This window comes from Podarcis tiliguerta, assembly GCF_965153285.1.
Source record: "Podarcis tiliguerta genome assembly, chromosome: 5".
Classification (NCBI taxonomy): Eukaryota; Metazoa; Chordata; class Lepidosauria; order Squamata; family Lacertidae; genus Podarcis; species Podarcis tiliguerta.
In genome coordinates this window covers 86903324-86923379 of record NC_139538.1, presented here as the reverse complement: position 1 = coordinate 86923379, position 20056 = coordinate 86903324, and the positions used below count along the sequence as shown (strand labels likewise).

General features: G+C 43.3%; 1 protein-coding gene across 1 annotated transcript in view; it reads left to right on the top strand.

The window, feature by feature from the left end:
* Window positions 1–20056, top strand: part of ERCC6 (ERCC excision repair 6, chromatin remodeling factor) — a 48610-nt gene that overhangs the window by 8217 nt on the left and 20337 nt on the right. Inside the window, exons 5-8 of the mRNA XM_083440300.1 lie at window positions 1496–2204; window positions 10414–10542; window positions 13647–13805; window positions 15307–15442. Coding sequence (XP_083296426.1) covers window positions 1496–2204; window positions 10414–10542; window positions 13647–13805; window positions 15307–15442 — 1133 coding nt within the window. The remainder of the gene's footprint in view (window positions 1–1495; window positions 2205–10413; window positions 10543–13646; window positions 13806–15306; window positions 15443–20056) is intronic.

The following is a 20056-nucleotide window of genomic DNA, read 5'->3' as shown; positions in this document are numbered from 1 at the left end:
TCCAGTTTAGAAGTAACTAAGATGTGTGCCATCATGGCCAGGTTTGATTCAGGAACATGCACATCTTGTACACCAGCAAAAGTTGGGCAGAAGTGCTCCTAGCCACAGCCAGGGCATACAAAATCCGAAGTCAAATCCAGGCACACCCCCAGACTGTAAGCCTATTTCTTCAAGGGGCATACTAGCATATTCAAAACTTGTTGAATCTTTCTAACAGAGTCCATTTCTCTCCTGGCCAGGAGCACTTCTACCTTTTCTGGATTAAACTTCAATTAATTGACCCTCATCCAGCCCATTATTCCCCTAGAATGTAGAGTATCAGCAGCTTTCTTGGTATTAGACAAAAAAAATCGAAATATTTCTGCTTGTTATCCACATATTGATGGCAGTGCACCCAAATCCATGGATGGTCTTCCACAGTGGGAGGGAGCTGATCCCAACTTCAGGAACTGACCCCAAAGAAAATTTATTGGTCTTCTGATTCTTCTATGCCAGGGGTCAGCAAACCTTTTCAGCAGGGGAGTGGTCCACTGTCCCTCAGAGCTTGTGGGGGGCCGGACTATATTTTGAAAGGAAAAAAAAAAAGAACAAAATAAACCAGAGATGTATTTTAAATAAAAGCACACATTCTACTCATGTAAAAACACCAGGCAGGCCCCACAAATAACCCAGAGATGCATTTTAAATAAAAGGACACATTCTACTCATGTAAAAACACGCTGATTCCCGGGCTGTCTGCGGGTCGGATTTAGAAGGCGATACGGCCGAATCCGGCCCCCGGCCTTAGTTTGCCTACCCATGTTCTGTGCTGTATTGTCTCACCATGTGCTCCAAATAGGTTATTTGGCTTCTGGTAACACCTTTACAATGATGACCCCTAGATGTCTGTCTTCTCCCAATTTCAGTCCTATAGCTTCTTTCATTTAAGCATCTGTAAGAGCCACCCGTCTGTCTGCACCTATTGCTATTTTTTCTCCATTCGCTTTCTTTCTCTCCCCCCTTTTGTCAAGTCTCTATTTTGGTTTCTGGCTATTTTGTGCATTGACTTTCTTTACATTTATAGTTTCCCCACCTCTCTGCCCTGTGTTCCTCCTATAAAGCACAAGGATATAACAGATCTGTTCATTCGAACTCTCAGGATAATAGCTTTATCCTGAAGGTTGTTTCACACTGAGATAAATGGGTGCACTTGTCTTTTTCACATACAGTGGTGCCTCGGGTTAAGAACTTAGTTTGTTCTGGAGGGCCGTTCTTAACCTGAAACTGTTATTAACCTGAGGTACCACTTTAGCTAATGGGGCCTCCTCCTGCTGCTGCCGCACGATTTCTGTTCTCATCCTGAAGCAAAGTTCTTAACCTGAGGTACTGTTTCTGGGTTAGCAGAGTCTGTAACCTGAAGCGTCTGTAACCTGAGGTACCATTGTATATGTTTCTGTTGGAGGGGAAGGAGTCATGTATAATCTTTTTAATCTTTGGGGGGTTTTGTGTTTTGTAGAACCTGGTCCCTCATCCCTTGGGAGCATGCTTATGCCAGCCCAGGAAACTGAATGGGAGAACCTCATCCGAACTGGTCAGATGACTCCATTTGGAACAAAGATACTCCAGAGCCAAGAGAAGAAGCCCCGTCGGATAATGTTAGATGAAGGAGCTGGTTTTGAAAAATACTTGGCGGATCAAGCAAAACTCTCATTTGAAAGGAAGAGGCCTTCAGTTCGTAAGGGGACCAAGAAGAAAGCTCCTTCGCAGAAGAATCTGATCAAAACTCCAGTATGTCCCATAAAAGGCAAAGGAACTGAGAGTAAAAGCCGGCCCAAAACGGACAGCCGTTTGAAGAAGCACATGAGAAAGCTTCAGAACCACGTTCTTAAGATTCAGGCCAAGGCCAGACTTCCTAAGGGCAATGAGATACAGGGAGAGGAGCAACAGGAGGACAGTGAGGGGTCAGAATACAGGCCTGATGAAGAAGAGCTTGGCAGTCTGGATGGGGAAGATGAATTTTTTCAAGAAGATGATGGTGATGATTATGAAGTGAAACCTCTGCCAAGGAGAAAGAGATTTTCATTAACACACGAATTTCAAGAAGATGTTGGGGATGAGGACTTTTTCCCAAGCTCTGATGAAGAGGAGGATGATATTGCTGGGAAAAGGAGAATTAAAAAATGTAGAGATGACGGCAATGAAGATTACTATAAACAAAGGTTAAGGTTAGTAAAAAAAACAACAACACCCACCCAAATATTTCTAGTGGCAATTCCAGGTTTTTTTTTAATACATACAAAAACGAGACTGTTGTATGTTGTATTTTAGAACTAACAGCTGGGGAACAGAACAGAAGATCCTTAATATCAGAATATGTTGTGGTTTCATTTTTTTCTTGGAGAGCTCTTTTTATCCCAGTGAAATAATTAGATGTATATGCCCAGTCAGTGCAAAAAAGCATGGATATTATAATGTATGAATGACTAACAGGGTACTCTATAAGTAAACATATATCATTAAATATGGTGGTGCAAAGTACAGTACCCAGTGGGCAGAATTTCATCTTCAAACAGGGTAAAGGATGTTCTCTTTAGGGGCCTTCCTTTGACTGCCCTTTTGCTGCTTCTCTCTATTCCTTTGATTGATTGATTGATTGATTGCTTCAAAAAGTCTTAGCATAAGTGCTTGTAGTGATTTGCAGCCCATGTTAGTTCTGCAGCTCCACTATTAGGTGATTGCGGTGCCACACCACTCAGTAGTGGCATGAAGTCTGTTGTGCTGGATAAGTTGAGCTTACTCAAAGGATTTGTCTTTTAGAAAAATGAAAGTGAATGCACTTGTTTTTTTTAAATCAAAAGACTTAATTTAAAATAAACCACATGTTGTTGTTGTTTTGAAAACTAATCTACCTTGTCACGGAATAATTTTTATTCCAAAATTGGCCCATTGTTGGGCTGGAAGAAGGCAGAATTGTGGGACCTCTGAAACTATTTAAAAGAAAAACCATGTTCTCCTAATCTAGGCCCCCGAGGAGAACAACCCAACTGATTCCTTTTGGCTGGAGAAATAATAGCCTTTCTGAGAGATGGACTAAAGAATTAATAAATGTATTAATCTGTAAAATATTTGCCATTTTATTGAATGAAGCTCAACTTTTTTCCATTGACTTAGCTCAATATTAAATCATTTTTAATTCAGAGTTTTCATCAAGAGTAATTTATTTTGATTGAAAGTTTTAATATGATTCACAATTTAAATCCATCCAGACAAGTTTTTTAATAACGTTAAGATCGTAACAATTTATCCCTGCTAAAGTCATACATTTCCTGCAGTTGCTTAAGTTACAATAAAAGCCTAAATGAATTTTAGAAATATCAATAATTGTAATTGCCACCAAAACATCATATCTCCTAAAATTTCATAGCTCTAGTTATTGTAGCTGTTAAACTGCAGCTGCCCACATTGACGTTCTTGTACTTGCATTCCCCAGGTGATCTGTACCGTGGGAAATGCTGCTAGGAGATAAAGTGGAGTGAATTTGCTAAAGGAACGGCATTTGCTTACACTTGCATCTTATTCCTTGTCAGTTATAGTTGTTTATAAAAACAACTGGATGAGTGTCTGGCAAGTTTCACCCCCAAATGACGGATGCAGTCCTCCTGGATTGCTCGATGGAGCATTTTGCTGTGTGGGGAGTCCCACGTACTTCAAGAGGCAGAAAATGAGTTTTCTTTCCACAGCGAAGCTTTCAAGATTGTATCTGGGAGATGGTCCTGCATCAAGGTGAAAATATTGCGCTTGTAAAGCTTGACAGTGAGCCAGCTGTGATTCTCCTCTGAACATCTGAAGCACAAGGCCAATTAAAAGTTCGTGATTCCAGGGGGAGAACGTGCAAACAGGGGGACTCTGTAGTAGTTCTGCCTTGTCATTTTTCTGTGGCAGATTGTTCCGAGGGAGAGGGAGCCCTCATTTTAGGAAGAAAGGTGTGAGAGCGAGGGAAGCAGTTTACTTCTCTTAGTATGCCCAAGTGTGGATGGGAAATTGGAGGCTGCATATTAGATTGGTTTGAATGCCATTGCCTTAAGTACTGCAGTTTTTGTTTTTGTTTTTTTAAAAAAACATTTCTAATATTCATAACCCACTTTATTGTGCGCAAAAATTTCCAAAATGCCTGCCAATAAACCATTGAAAATTCCAATATAATGAAATGGAGTCGTAAGAACTAGCAGTAGATTGGACAAGTAAAGCATAAAAGCAGCGTTAACCAAAACGCCTAGTAACAGTTGAGACCATGGGTTGATTCCACCCCTGAAAAGCAGCCCCAGAAGGTTAGGTGACTGTCCCAAACGATGTGGGAAGTGATGCTGGAGTCTGAAGAGGAATGATCAAAAATGCCGTCCCTCTTTCCTCCAGCAGAAGCCTCTGCTGGATCTCAGTCTCTTCTGCAAACAAAGCGAGCCTTTCCGCTTTGCAGAAGGCCAAGTCTGGACCCGTCCCAATGATTTCAATAGGCATGCTTATTTATCACATGCGAGCGTAACTTTGTTATTATGTGAGATGTGTTGCTTTTAGATCAGGGTGGGTGAAAATTAGAATAAGATAAACTGTGCCTTACATCAGGCATAGGGAAACTTTTTAAATTTCCAGAGGGTTCATATCAGTGGTGGGTGCAGCCAGATGCAAAAGTGGGAATCTATTTTGAAGCTGTTTCTTCAAGCCTAATATTTCTATCCAAATTGTGGCACGGGTTTGGCCATGTCCGGGGAATGCATGTCCCTCCAAAGGTTTCCTAATGCTGCATTTGAACTTGGAAAAAACCACCCAATTTGTTCAAGTCTAATTACAGTGGAGGGAAGTTTGGGGGAATAAGGTCATGCTGCGAAACAGATGAGAAAGTGCACGGGGGCCAGTGGTTTTTCACTCCTTTGCTTGGATTTTGTTGCAGTTGTTGTTCTGCTGAGCCATCCTTTTGCCACAGTGTGTGGTCTATTGTTTAGAGGGTCAGACTAGGACCTGGGAGACCACAGTTCAAATCTCTACCCAGCTATGAAGCTCTCTGGGTGACCTTGGACCAGTCACTGCTTCCCAGTCTAAATTTACCTCCCAGGGTTGTTGTGGGGATTAACTGAAGAGCGGGGAGAACACCTTGAGATCCTTGGAGGAAAAATAAATTATTTAGCCATGAATCCAAATGGTACATCAACCCCACCCCCTTATATGTGCGGGGAGCTACTTGGATTTGTCCTACTGTTTGGACCACCAAATGCCACTGAGAAGAGACAGTGTTTCTCTACCACAGTGATCCATGCGACGGTCACCTCCAGGCTTGACTACTGTAATTCACTCTACGCAGGGCTGCCCTTGAAGCTGTCTCAGAAACTCCAGCGGGTGCAGAATGCAGCAGCGAGGCTCCTCACGGGGTGTCTGCCATGGGAGCATATTCACCCAGTGCTTTTCCAGCTGCACTGGCTCCCGGTGAAGTACAGGGTCAGATTTAAGGTGCTGGTTTTGACCTTTAAAGCCCTTCACGGCCTAGGACCCTCCTACCTACGGGACCGCCTCTCCTGGTATGCCCCACGGAGAGCCTCAAGGTCCATAAATAGCAACACCCTAGTGGTCCCGGGCCCTAAGGAAGTTAGATTAGCTTCAACCAGAGCCAGGGCCTTTTCAACACTGGCTCCGGCCTGGTGGAACGCTCTGCCTCATGAGACCAGGGCCCTGCGGGATCTGATTTCTTTCCGCAGGGCCTGTAAGACAGAGTTGTTCCGCTTGGCCTTTGGCTTGGAGCCAATTTGATTCCCTCCCCCTCTTTCTTTTTTCTTTTTCCTTTCTCCTCCTGTGATGAGGCTGCATTTTAATATTTTAATTTTTGTATTTTAATCTTGTTTTTAAGTTGTATTCATTCAGCTTGTTTTTATTATTGCTTGTTAGCCGCCCTGAGCCTGGCCTTGGCTGGGGAGGGCGGGGTGTAAATAAAAATTATTATTATTATTATTATTATTACCTGTGAATGGCTGGTGGCACTGGATTCTAACTTCCACCTTGGAGGACCATATTTTTCCTCCAGTAGTTTCATTAGGAAGAGAGGTGCCTTTCTAGCCCAGCCTCTTGGGCAAATTATATCCAAATTAAAACAGGTCCTGCCTCCGGCTGGGCAGAGCAAGGAGCTCCTCATGGCGTGGCCCGTTGTCTGATAAAACAGGGAAAGACAGTTCACTTATAAGGAAAATCCTTGATTTTGGTGTAGATGCCTAATCCCCAGCATCATCCTGGCTCTGCTCACTGAGACTTGTAACTCTAATGGCATATGTTTAATCTGCCGAGGAGGCAGTGATTAGAGCGACCCCCACACAACTCATAAAAAGCCAGATCGGAAGAGTAACTCATTGTCTCAATTTACAAAATGAGAATGATCATTAAGGGAATCTTGGCTGTCTGAAATGGAAAATATATTATGCTTCAGAAACACAAACTATATTAAATACCCAGCTTGGTTCCTGAATATGTTTGGAAAAATCAGATTGTGATCTGTTGTGAGCTACGTGTTTGAAGTGCCTGGCTGCACTTTTGTTCAAATGGGGGGGGGGGGACTGTGTAAGTCATCTTGAGCTCCTTGGAAGAAGGGCATGATATAAATGTAATAATAAATAAATAAAAATGTTTTCAGAAGCCCATATTTAAAGACGGATGAACTCAAATTACTCAGGCGTTTACAAGACAACCTAAAGGTTTTATGTTGCATTGACTTCAGGATTCATGAAAACCCTTTTCAACTTTTGTCCACTTTCAGGCATCACATCTTCTAGCAAGAGAATGCACTAAATGGAAAATGAACTTGTGTCTAAATTCCGTCCTTCATTAATTAAACCACCTGCATTAATTAAAAGGATACGGAATCACAGCGAGGAGGGCAGGAATAAGGCAAAGATCCAGTAAGGATTATTGGACCCAAGGAGGCCTGTTATTCCCAAAGTGATGCATTATTGTCCAAAGAGGACTTCAGCCCAGCTCTCCTGCATCAATGATCAGTGATCATTTTAATTCTTAATATTGTAGATTTCCATTTGTAGACATGGCCTGGTTAAAATTAAATCCAAATCCAAGCATTTTAAACTGATGCTTACAATTTCTTAAAGCTGAACCAAAGATCCAACAAACTCGCTTGGTTCAAACGTATCGGGAAACTGGAGAACAAGTCATAGGGCAGCCTTTCTTGAGAGTGCGGCGGGGGAAAGTAACCTGGCAATTAGGCTTGGAAAGAAAAGCTAAAGTGTTCAAGCTTAATTGCTGAGAGAATTCTGTGTGCATGTGGGTGACCATGCACACCTCTGGTGCATGTCCCCTAGAGCAGGCGTGGCCAAACTCAGCCCTCCAGATGTTTTGGGACTACAACTCCCATCATCCCTAGCTAACAGGACCAGTGGTCAGGGATGATGGGAATTGTAGTCCCAAAACATCTGGAGGGCTGAGTTTGGCCATGCCTGCAGAGGGTTGGCCAAGCAGGGATGCATCCTTTAGGCCAAAGAAAAGTTCACCACTTCTGTAGGGTGATGTGAAAGCCCGTTATCAGCATGTGATAACGGAGCAAGATGAGCACTTCACGAAAGGAGATAGCTCTCATCACAGTGGTTTGGTGGCTCTGTAACTAGTTTAAATAATAAATAAATAATAGCCTTGTTTCACAGTGGTATCAACCTATGCTGATTTTGTGTCCAATACGTTTGGACCAGCAGCACTCCCCGTTCTGTTAGCTGCTGTTGATGTTTAGCTTACGGGTGTCTAGCATGACAGCTTGTCAGTATTCCAGTCTCCTGCAAATGCACTAGGGTCGATTTGCTAGAGGAAGTAGACATTTGGAAGCACTCAAAATCCTTGTAAAAACATAAATGATTCACTAATCCTGCTTGCATCTCTTGCACAAAATAAAATAGTTTGCTAACAAGTAATAAATCAGAGCTTTTAATTGCGCACTTTAATATGCTTCCATTGGGTTTTAGTTGATGTACTAATTGTTTTATCAGTGACTTTATTGCCATCGCAAAACCTGGAAATAGCAATATTCACTATTTATCCTTTACCTCTTTATTTGTTGGTATTGATAGCTCTTTGTCGTGGCCATATGACACTTGAGTACAGTTTGCTAAATGCTCCTTCGCCTTTTCTTTTTGCTTGGCGGATTTCGTTCAGACATTTGGCACACAGGTAAGCTGTTGCAGGTGGTGGAAAAATGGTTGCCAGCTTCATGAATGATACCTTTAGCTGGGCATGCGAAATGTGTGAAATATTATTTCTTGCTCTTTGCCATTTTACATACCAACTGACAAATTAAAATCAGTAAAACGTTTATACAAAACATTCAGCTAAATAATTTCAGAAGCAGCGCTGGCACAACAGTTACCATGGAACCAGCATAAAATCCTTAAAAAGCAGTATGGAATCCATAAACAGAACTAAACAGAACTAGCAAGGGGGAACGCATAGGAGGCTGTCTTAAACCAAGTCTGACTGGGAGGCTGTCTTAAACCAAGTCAAGTGCCACTGCAGTCCTGTATTGCCACTGACAATACAGTCCTACCTGGCGACACTGGGGCTTGAATTAGGGATGTTCTGCACACAAGCATGTCTGCTGCCACAGATCTTTAGCCCTTTCCCAAGCATTTGGATAGCTCAGTCAGTAGAACACGAGACTCTTCATCTCAGGAACATGGGTTCAAGTTCCACGTTGGGCACAAAGATTTGTGTGTTGCAGGGGGTTGGACTTGATGACCCTCGTGGCACCTTCCTCCCAACTCTGCAGTTCTATGATTAAGTCTTAAATTGTTTAAAAGTTCTGGGAGAATACAGGAGAGAGACAAGTTTTGTTGCAACTGGGGTGCTCCTTACCTTACTACCAGCATTAAACCTCAGCTCATACACAAACATAGTACCCATTTTCCTCTTAGTAAATGAATTTGAATCACTCTTTGACAGAGTCTTTTGGAGCAACTTTATTCTCTCTTGACTATGCTTTTCTTAACTAGAACAGGAGCATCCGGTCTCCCATGTTGTTGGACTACAACTCCAATCGGCCCCAATCAGCATTGCCGATATGGGAAATGATGAGCTCTAGAGTTTTAACATACTGAAGGCCATGAATTTCCCATCTCTAGGCTAGAGTTTAGGGTATTTGACAGTGTCTGAACCCTTGTCTGCTATAGCAGAGACTGGAACTTCTGTCAACATTTTGCAAATGGTTTATTTTTATTTTGCTTGGGAAAGTCATATTAAATGTATCTGCCTTCAGACAAGCTGAGGGTAATCTGAAAGAAGGGTTGCTGATCAGGTTGTTTACACCTTTCCCTCCTTAATTCTGGGAAACAAATATCAGAAGCTTTTGAATTGTTTTCCAAAACATTTAAAAATAATGTTTTACCAAAGGTGGGGATGTAGCAAAAAAATGAAAAAAAGCAAAAGCTCATAAGCTGCTTTCAACTCTTCTGAATCTGGTTGCTCCAGATGAATTTCTGTTTCTAATCTGTAGGGAATATATCTTGGAGGGAAATGACATGCCTTGTTCATGGTGGTGATCCCTGAGAAATTCCCTTCTGTATAATGAAATAGTGTTAGTTTGAAGTAAGTGTCTCCCACTCTTCCCTCCACCCACCTTTTTCTACTGGGTGCAGGCTCCAGCTGGGAAAAGTACGCAGGACACAGAAAGTTTTGGTAAGGGTGGGGCTGAAATGTACAATGGATTGATCACCTCCCATTGAAGTTAGCGGGTGTGGATTCACACCACCATCTTAATCATCGCATGCTCTCTCTTGCTGTCTCATGTTGTCATCCTGTTGTACAGAATGATCCTATTTGGCTATTTTCCCCATAACAAATGTCTTCTAAAGGCTGTATAGCAGTGTCCGCAATAGGTTGATAAAAGTTTTTATGCCGACATTTAATTTGCCTTGAACTTTTGTTGGGTTTAGTGATTCAGTTAACCGTGTGAAATGTCTTGCAAACATATTTTGTATCCAGATACTATAAAAACAGGTTCTCCCTCTTTCCCCCAACCACCCATTTTTTCTTATGTTTCTAAATTTAAACACATAAACCTGCTAAATCCAGCCAAAGGCCCATCTAGTGCAGCATGCTGTTCTCACAGTGGCCAACCAGATACCTACAGGAAGCCGGCAATTTGTAGAGCACTACTTTGTAGAGTGCCTTACAGTCTTTCTCACTTCTTTATATCCCTCCTGTAGGAAAGCCAGCCAGAGAGTGCTTTACCTTGCCCAAGGCATAAGCACTTAAGCTCAGCTGGAATTTGAGCCCAGGTTTCTTATGTCAAAAACAACACACTGTCTGCTGGACCACAATAGCTGCTTTTCAGATTTGCTTTCTGTTCTCTCCTAGCTGCCTAAACTAACACAGGCGATTAAATGGTGATTCTTCTTGTAATTTCAGGAGGTGGCACAAGCAACAACTGAAAGACAGAGAGGAGCGGCAGAAGGCGGGGGAAGATTCGGATGATAGCGACGCTGAATTTGCTGAGGGTTTTAGAGTTCCAGGTTTCCTTTTCAAAAAACTTTTCAAGTATGTATGTTAAAGTAGCGAACAACAATTCATTGCTATAAGTGGTTTGCTAATGTATTAGTACAAACTGGAAAAGTTAAGAGTAAACCGGGTAGCTAAAGTCTATTATGGCATTCTGCAGCCAACTGAAGAACTTGAATTCCATTGTGGTTATACGTTTGTGTTGTGTTTTAGCTGCCAAAACTGCATAGACATGTGTCCATCCTACACAAGCATAGTCAGTGTGTAAAGCAGAGAGATCACTCCATTCACGCCATTAGTCTTTCCATTCAGTCCTTTAGCAAATGATTCAAGAACTGTAGCTTGTGAGCTTCCTGGCTGTAACACTTCATTGAGCATGGTGGTCTTGAGCAGTGTTTATCGCTTCCCTGGAACTCACAGCTTGGTTAACAGGTTCCTCACCAACTGCTGGTGGACTTAAGGGTGTGTTACGCTGTTGTAACCATAATCTAAAAATGGATCTATGATTAGAGAAACCCAAAGAGAATTCAACCAAGACGGGCAACTAAATATGAGTCTTGGCATGATAGCCGTCCCTAATGAAGGGTATCCCCTTGCAAGCATGAGTCAGCTGGCAAAACTTCCTGAGTGGTTAAAAAGATCAATTGAGCTGAATGATTTGTCTGACATGCAATTTAAAAGATGAGATCTCCCCAGCAGGAAAGGGAGGTTGCCATCATTAAGCATTAGAGGCTCCTCTGACCACACTGGAGCGCAAAGATGGCAGCAGTGAATCCCGATGCCGATTGATCAACTCCCAGTTAGTTTGTTCCTGGCTCTTAATTTTTCTCATCAGGTCTTCTGAAAACACTATCCTTTTCTAGGGTTTGTTTTCACTGAAGTTGAATGAGGGCAGTCCTGAAAACTCCATTTTAGTTTCTGTGCTTTGCAGTTTCAAAAATATATTTGGAAAAGAGAAGCTAGAAATGGGAGAGTAGAAAGCTGCTCGCCCCATTTCTCCTCCCAACTCTCAAGCATTCTGTTCATATATCAAGTATTAATAGAATAGAGATCTATACCAGTTGCAACCTACTGTGTCTTTCTGAAAAGACTTATGAAATATGCTAAATCCTATGCAGTTAAGAGGCACTTTAAGTCATAGGATGTAGAGAGCTACAAGAGACCACGAGGAAGAGGCCAAAACGTGTGTATGTGACTTGGTAGGTCCTATTGGGTGTTGTTTTTTAAATGGAGAATTTGGTCTATTCTTTTTTTAGGCTTTTCTCTGCATCTAGGGCTAGAATGGCAGGCCCAGAGCTCAGTGTTGGAGTCCATCTGGTATGTGAGGAGAGATGGGCTGTATCCCTTCCCATGATGCTCTGCTTGCTGCTGCTCTTCTCTCCCTTGCATGAGTTTAGCTTCTTGGTTCTGAGACGTTGCAGAGAATGAAATGAGCAAGGACTCCTGTGCCTTGCTCACTCTCGGCAAGAACTCACTGTTGCCATCTGTTCGGCAGATGCCGTCTGAAGGGAGAAAGAAGACTCTGCCACACTTACCTGCTCCTCTAGCAATCACACTGGTTGCTCAGCATTGTACATCCCACACCCCATGTGAAGAAATGCTTTGTTTTGCAATATCGGGGGAGAGTGGTCTCCTCTATCCTTGTGCCTAGTGAAGTGAAAATGTTAAGAAACTAGCTTGTTGAGGGATGCGAGTAGGAATCTACAAAAGGCACCCTTCCAACTGTCAATGTGAGAAAGAAGGCAGTGGTTTGAAATAAAGCTTTTCAGTTGAGCTGTAGAATTTGGTGAGCTTTTTGTGAGGAGTCAGCATCCTCAGATGTGAGAAGGTGGTGAGAGAGAGAGATTCTTTTTAAAGCCAAAATTTAGATCATGTCTCATGTGTGCAACCTGCCTTAAAGCCCTGGGGGTAGATTAGCAAGTGAGCCAGACGTTCTCCACACACTACAGATGGCAGAAGACCCCTAGAGATCACTCACTAATCTAACCTGATGGAAATGTGTTCCTTCTCCCAATTGGAGTGCTTTTGGGGGACCACAATCTCTTTCTGACCTCACTGACCACCCAGTTGAGGCATGAGATGGAATTACAGTATACAGTCATCTTTCACGCATTTATCCAACTATTCCTCTGAACAAAGGAGATTCTTCCCGCAAAACTTCTGTTTTGGCAGAATTTTACATTCTTGGTTGAAAACCACCCCTAAACTTACCAGCAGGCAGTTTGCAGCCGTTGTTTTTGTACTCCTAATCTGACCTAACCTATATCATTGTTTGTATTGGCTGTATCCATCCCTGAAGGACAGCTCTTCCCCTGCTCCCAACCCCTTTCATCTAGGTTTGACAGCTATCTTTTATCTCAGTGCTGCTTACGTAGAGAGAAGTTGCTGGTGAACTGTGCCCAAAGCATAGCCCATCTTCCTGCTTCCAAATAGGGAGATACAAAAAATTAGCCTGGGTAGTTCAGCTGCTTAGAGCGCGGTGCTGATAACGCCAAGGTTGCAGGTTCAATCCCTGTATGGAACAGTTGCATATTCCTGCTTAGCTGGGGATTGGACTAGATGACCCCCCCCCCAGGGTCCCTTCCAACTCGACAATTCTATGATTCTGTGTTTTTGCAATTTGTAACTTGTGTAATTTAGCAAGAACAGCCTGATAAGTTTCCACTGGCAAAGGAATCACTATTATTTTTAAAACCTCCCTCTTAGTTTGTAGCCATTGTTTACTTTTTGTTCCTTTTCAGCACTAGCTGTTGGGCTCCTGGGCATGGAACCACTCTGCCACGTTCCACTGTGATTTAACAGTCCTCCTATATGTTGGGCTGCGGAAACAATTGCACTTACTGTTCTGAAGAACCAGAAGGGGCCGTTCTAGCAATATTTATACAAAACGAAATAAAACACCCTCCAATTATCACGTCCCGGTTTAATTAGATGTACTTTTAACATTGCACAAAGAGCGAGTTCATCACATCCAACGTCCAAAGGCATAAAAAATGCATGACGCTGTAAATACAGCCTTCATGTAAAACACATGCTGCAGCATGTTACGGTAACTAGCTTCTGAGCGTTGCAAATGACTAATTCATGTGTTTGTCCTGTTGCGATCTCTTGTTTGCCATCTGATTTTGCCCTTTTACTTGCAGGTACCAGCAGACAGGTGTTGGGTGGCTCTGGGAATTGCACTGCCAGCAGGTGGGAGGAATTCTGGGAGACGAGATGGGATTGGGCAAGACCATCCAGATAATTGCTTTCTTGGCAGGTCTGAGCTACAGCAAGATCAGGACGCGTGGTTCAAATTACAGGCAAGTGCTCTTCCGCAGACTGTCAGTCTGTGGAGCTCGATGAATATTTCATTGGATGTATTGCCGTGGAGGAGGGCCCCGTGAATTATTAATGGCATTTCAATTACAATATTCCTTTAATTCTTTTAGCGGGGGACATCAAAGGAAAATTTTTTACGAGACAATGGAGCTGGAGGGCAGGAAAAATTAAACATGTAACACTCTTAATGAATTCCAGGCATTGATGCTTCATTTTGCAGATGAGCCTCGCCAGTTATTTTGGGTCAATACTATGTCTTAAGGTTATAGAGCACAAATGGATTGCTTACCAATTCAATTATGTTAATATTGATAGTTTACACAGTATGGAATTTTCAATTAGGGGTAATACCTTTAGGTCAACTTATTACGTTTTTACATTAAAATATTTGCTCTGGCAAGAGACCAGTGGACTACTTTCATAGGCAGTCACAGTCTTCTTTGGGATGCTGGAATTGAGAGTCAAGAGTGAGCAAGGAGACATTCTTGCAAGATCCTTCCTTGGGTCAGTACAGACAACCCACGTTCAAGTAGAGGGAGTTCCCGCTTTCTTTTTTTATACAACCTGCTCCTTGTTGTCTTCCTCCTCCCATCCCATTCCCCTGGAACCTCAAGTATCTATAGTTATCAATCCAGCAATCGGAACAGTCAGGGGAAAATGTCTTGTGGCCCCTGGAAGCCCTAATGGGCATTCGCAAATTCGCTTGCTGATTCAAGTGCCCATGGCTGCAACAAAAGGGGTTCCCAGCAGCCCCCAAGAAGCTGTTACTTATGCTGCTGTGTGGAGAATTAAGCGAACAACCAGGGCTGTTGCTTAGTGTATCCAAGCCTTAGTCTAAATAAGATAAGATCCTGCCTGGATTTGCATTCCTTGACTGTGTGGCATGTAGAAGGCACATAGAAGCCTGATTGATGCATGTAGTACCTTCTGTGCACAAGGCTATTCCAGACTGTTATGCCTTACTGAGTTTCCTCTCTTTGTGGTTGTTGCACAGACGGTAGACTGGATTGAGTTTGTGGCATTTTTTCTGTGCTGGTAATTATTCCTAGTAACTTTATCTGCTACATCCCTTCATATGCTGTTGCTTTTATTTCTCTACCACGATCGCCCCCTGCCACTGGCTCTTGCAGGCATTATTTTAAAATTGGGACCAGCCTGGTTCTCTAAATTTAACCTGCAGTCCTCTGGTGTTTCTGTGTTTTACTGGTTTAACTGGTTGGAAGAGGAAAGCTAGTATAACTTCCCCAAAACATTTCATTTAGCGCGGTGGCTGTTAATGACTCCAACTCCTTAGCATCCCCCTTTCCATTGTCTTCTACAGCGTCATCCTGCCATTTAATCTCATAGTTTTGCACCCATTTCATAAAATCATGGAATTGTAGAGTCCAACTCTTCATTTCTAACTTGAATACAGTTGTTCTGATAGCTCTCATAATGCATGCTGCTTATTTCACAGTGCTGTCATCTTGTGATCTCTTCTAGGTTCCAAGGGCTGGGTCCAACAGTGATTGTGTGCCCAACCACAGTGATGCATCAGTGGGTGAAGGAGTTTCATACTTGGTGGCCTCCGTTTAGAGTTGCAATTCTACATGACACGGGCTCTTACACCAATAAAAAGGTACCTGCTCATTCAGGATGCTGCAAATTCAGACCTTTCTCTGCTGAATAGGAACGGTTTGCACTTCTTTCTTTCAAAAGTGTCGTGAGAATTTTGTTGCCAGTACTGAAGATAACCCTTGAAGTTTTAGCTTTGCTCCCTCCCTTGCAGTGTTAAATGGAACTTATGTTTTCCCCCATGAAACACCTTGAGAGTTTTTGTTGCTGTGTGACATTGAGCGAGCTGTATGGTGCAGTGATTCAGCATCAGTGAAAGCCCAGCCCATCGGGTCCTCCATTTTTATACCCCCCGCCCTCCACCTGAAGAATTTAAGAACAAAATACAGCACAGAGGGCATAGCACCTCTGCTATAGGTTCCGTCATACACAAAGGCCACCTTTTTAAAGATACTTATAGGGTTGCTACTTTTATATCAGTGCTTTCGTTCAGCACCAAGGTCTGTGAGTTGAGTGCCCCAGCAAATAGTTTTCTATGGAACTTGTTGCAGCAAGGTGTCCTGCCTGGGGTTATTTTTCTAAAAAACAACAACCCCAAACTTGCTCTTTTCTTCCTCTCCCTGCTGCTTCTCCACTTGGAATTGCCCTAGCTTCTATTGCACATGCGTACATGCTTTCCGCAGTTCAGCCCTTAGATTACTGATTAGTTAGGCTGGCCTTTCCTGTGCAGCTGGACTTGGCACCGTTCCCTTGATCTCACCATTCCCATGCCCCTTGCAGACTTTACCATGATCTTCCCGTCTTCAGGGAGCACTTGCCCAGGAAACCTGCAGCAGTGCAACCTCCTGAGTGCTAATCTTGTGAGTTTGGGGGCAACATTGCAGACACCTGGGTGAACTCTTGGGCTCTTGAGCATCTTGTTTATTTATCTAGAACGGTTATGGGCCACTTCATATTCCAGAAAGATCTCAAAAGTGGCATGCAAGATAAAAATACAAAATCACGTGCAGTGTTAAATATATTGAAAAACGGGTCCAACAAAATTGCACTCTCGTAGCTGATATCATCCTTCTGGAAATGCCCGGGTAAGCATAAAAGTTTGAAGCAGGTAGAAGCACAAAATTGTCGGCGTCTGCCTGATAACGTGATGAAGTGCATTCCACAAAGTAGGGGCTGTAAGAGCAAAAGCTCCACTCTGTTATTGAGAATCATTGCCGCATATAGTGATCAGCGTCGGTGGTGTTTCCATGATACTATTGCACATCATAATTATTTACCTAGACTAATAACTTATTTATTAGTCTGGAGAGATCGAAAACATGAGCCTGGGGCGAATGATACACAGCAGCGAAGCGGCTGGAGTCTCCACTCCGGGAGCTCGCACATCCGCACTAAGCCCATGGTGAAGCTTGGAGTGACGTGTTGCGATATATACACAAATGGATCAGTCTGATAAATTGTACTGATAGTTTTCTGAGGTTTAGCTAAGTTGGTGTTGTCACCTCCGAGGATCTCGTTTTATCCGGGAAACACCGAAACCTGCACAACGGCTCATCTGCAAAGATTATTGTTTATTTAAACACACCCGGACCCCTCGTCTTCTCACCTGCAATTTTCCTCCATCGCTACTGCCCTTTTGCAAGTTAAAACTAAACAAGACAACTGTACTGTTAGGAGGTTAGCTGGCAGCGGGAGTGAGCCAAGCTGAAAACCAGGCAGGTGGGCTAGTCAACCAGCTGGCCAACCACTTAATTCCAGAACTGAAGCATCACATTTGATGATCACAGGAATTGTGGCTTTTTTCCGGGGGGGGGGGGGAGTGGGGAACGATTCTTCTAAGCCCAAACACTTCCAGAGTAAAATGACAAACTAAGCTCCCTCCAGCTGTAGGTTATCCCTCCGCAGTGGTAAGGGATGGGGGAGCGGGAGAGTTGTTTGTGAAGCTGGAGGAAGTGGCTGGGAACGGGGTTTAATTAAACATATGCCATCTTGGTTTTGTGAGCATTCATTGCAAATACTCACAGAACTCCCTTAGGGTAGTTTTGCCCCATGTATTTACAAAGGGTTGTATCTAATGCCGTGTATACGCAGTCCCACTCGCACAACGGACTTCCCTTCCATTTCTCTCCCCATGCGCCATCAAAATCTTCTCTGTAGGGTCCTCTGATCCTCTGGAGCATTGCACACGGGGGCAGTAGGGGGAATTCCATTGCACAAGTGGAAGTCTGCTGCGCCAGCATTGGATAGGACCCAAAGAACTGAATACTGAAGAGAGCAGGGGGCTGTTCACCAGTCCCTGTAAATATTCTCCAATGTTCTACGGACACGGTTTGTTGGCATGCCCAAGAGCTGGGAATTTACTGAACTGCGGTAGGGTTCTGTTGAGAAAATTGTAGACAGCCCAAAGATTCCATGTTCCGTTTATGAGCGCACACCAGTATATTGTAAATATGTGCCACAAGCATAGAAACAAGCCTCCTGTAAGGCTCTCAAAGGCCACGGAGGGTTTTGCCCACTAGCTTCACTGAAATCAGAGGTGGGGAAGATGTAACACTCCTGGTATTGCTAGACTGTAACTCCCTGACTGTTGATCATGCTGGTGCAACTCGTGAGAGTTGGAGTGCAACAAAATCTGGAAGGTGCCCCCATTGGCTACCCCTGATTTTTTCAGCCGGAACTCAGTTCTGGCACCTCTCAGATGGGTTCCAGCACCTTTCAGGTGGGTGCCATTGCTATTCTTAGAGAATGAGATGGGCGTTCATGGTGAATTCAAGCACCTATTTTTCTAGAAAAATAGCACTGCATATACCCAATCCTATTTACCCAAGCCGTTGCTCCCAGCAGCCACCCCAACTGGGTCTTAAAACGGGCAAGACTTCTCTCTGATAATTCAGCAGCATTAGCTGTTTGTGAGTATTCAGTTCTCGAAATGTCATATGTGTTGATTCCTGAGCTTAAAGCTGTTTGTTTTCATTATTATCTGAAGCGCCTTCCAACCCACTTTCAAAAGGGGCCAATATTCTGTTTAGCTATAGCAGGGTTTCCCAAACTTTGGGTCTCCAGCCGTTTTTGGACTACAACTCCCATCACCCCTAGCTAGCAGGACCAGTGATCAGAAGTGATGGAAATTGTAGTCCAGAAAGAGCTGGGGACCCAAGTTTGGGGAAACCTGAGCTGCAGAAAGGATTGTGAGCATGGTGCCCTCCTGATCTGGGCACCAGCAGAATATGGACATAAGGTTACAAAGGGAGCTTACTATCTGAACAGCTCGGAAGAGGTCAGGCTAAGCAGTAGAAGGAGGCTGAGAAAATAGATGTCACTACGACAGAAGTCGGAGGAAGAGTGGATAGAGGATACTGTGGCACCATAGGGTGGCACTTTTAGTAGCACACATCTCTGTGAAATCCTTGACCTCTGTTTTGTTCTCTCACCATTCGTATCTGCTCCCAAAGTGCATAAATCCCTTTGCAGAAACTTCATTAAGTGCAGAGTTGAGGCATAAAGCGGGCACAATTTCAGTGCCAGAAGGCATATTGATGTAAAGTTAAGCAATTCTTTCTCTCAGTAGCCCTCTCTCTAAAGCAGAGCTGAAGTTAGAGTAGCATGTGCAGTATTTCTTCAGCCCTTTATTTTTCTTGACAAAACGGATTTTAGAATAGCACGCCTACTACGTTGACCCTTTCGCTCTGTAGAGTTTAGTATATGCTGTCGCAGTTATTACTAGGTAGCCTAGGAGCTCTTCCTTATGTCTTGGGGTGCGGTGGTGGAAGCAGGTTCAAAATACACTCATGCTAAAAAGGATTTATTCAGTAAGGTAGAGGGGGAATTAGGGCACCAAACCTTTGCCCCTTTTCCCACAAAACCATATGTCTCATTACGAAAGTTAAAGCATTTATGGGATTGCTCTGGCTTTCACCCGCGCACCTGCGATTTTAGCTGCCATCCTCATTTAACCTGACGATAGAAGCTGAAAACCTGACTGTTTTTCCATCCCAGATTCTGGCTACTTCATAATGCTTAGACTTATCCCATCCTGCTTTTCTGTGTCAGAAGTGATTGAAATGGCTGTAAAAGGCTGTAGTTGTGGAAATTGAATTTTAAGAGAAGAGAATATTAAAAGCCCTCGCCTGTGATGTTAGGAGGAAGGTATGTGTTTGCCGGTCAGTTCCTGGGTAGAAACGGGCAACGATGAAATGAAATGCGGAAGCAGACGCGTCCTTAGAGCACAACATTGAATATGCTTATAAATTATCGGAGAGTTCTGTCGGGGTGGACCACAAGGTCCCTCTGAGCTCTGCAAATCCCTTTCCCTTTACAGAACTCAACAGACTTTCGTGTGGCAAAGCTTACATTACCTTAACCTGAACTGGGGGAAGTGGTCGGTGATGAATTGCCTTTCTGTGTTTTTCCTTCATTGTCAGCACAAATCCTTGTTTAATAAAAGATTTGGCTTGAAGGAAATTTTAATTAATTACAGGTTCAGTAAATCCTGAGTAGGATTCTGCTGTGCTGTGTCTACAGTGAATGGCCTTCATGTGCCTTGTGTTTTTACTCCTGTTCTCTCTGCTGCCTGACAGTGTGATTTATGGCTGTTGTTTTCTACCACTACACTGTTTGCCCTCTAGGAGGGATTGGTCTCCTGAGCCCCCATAATAACAGGAGCACTTTCACAAAACAT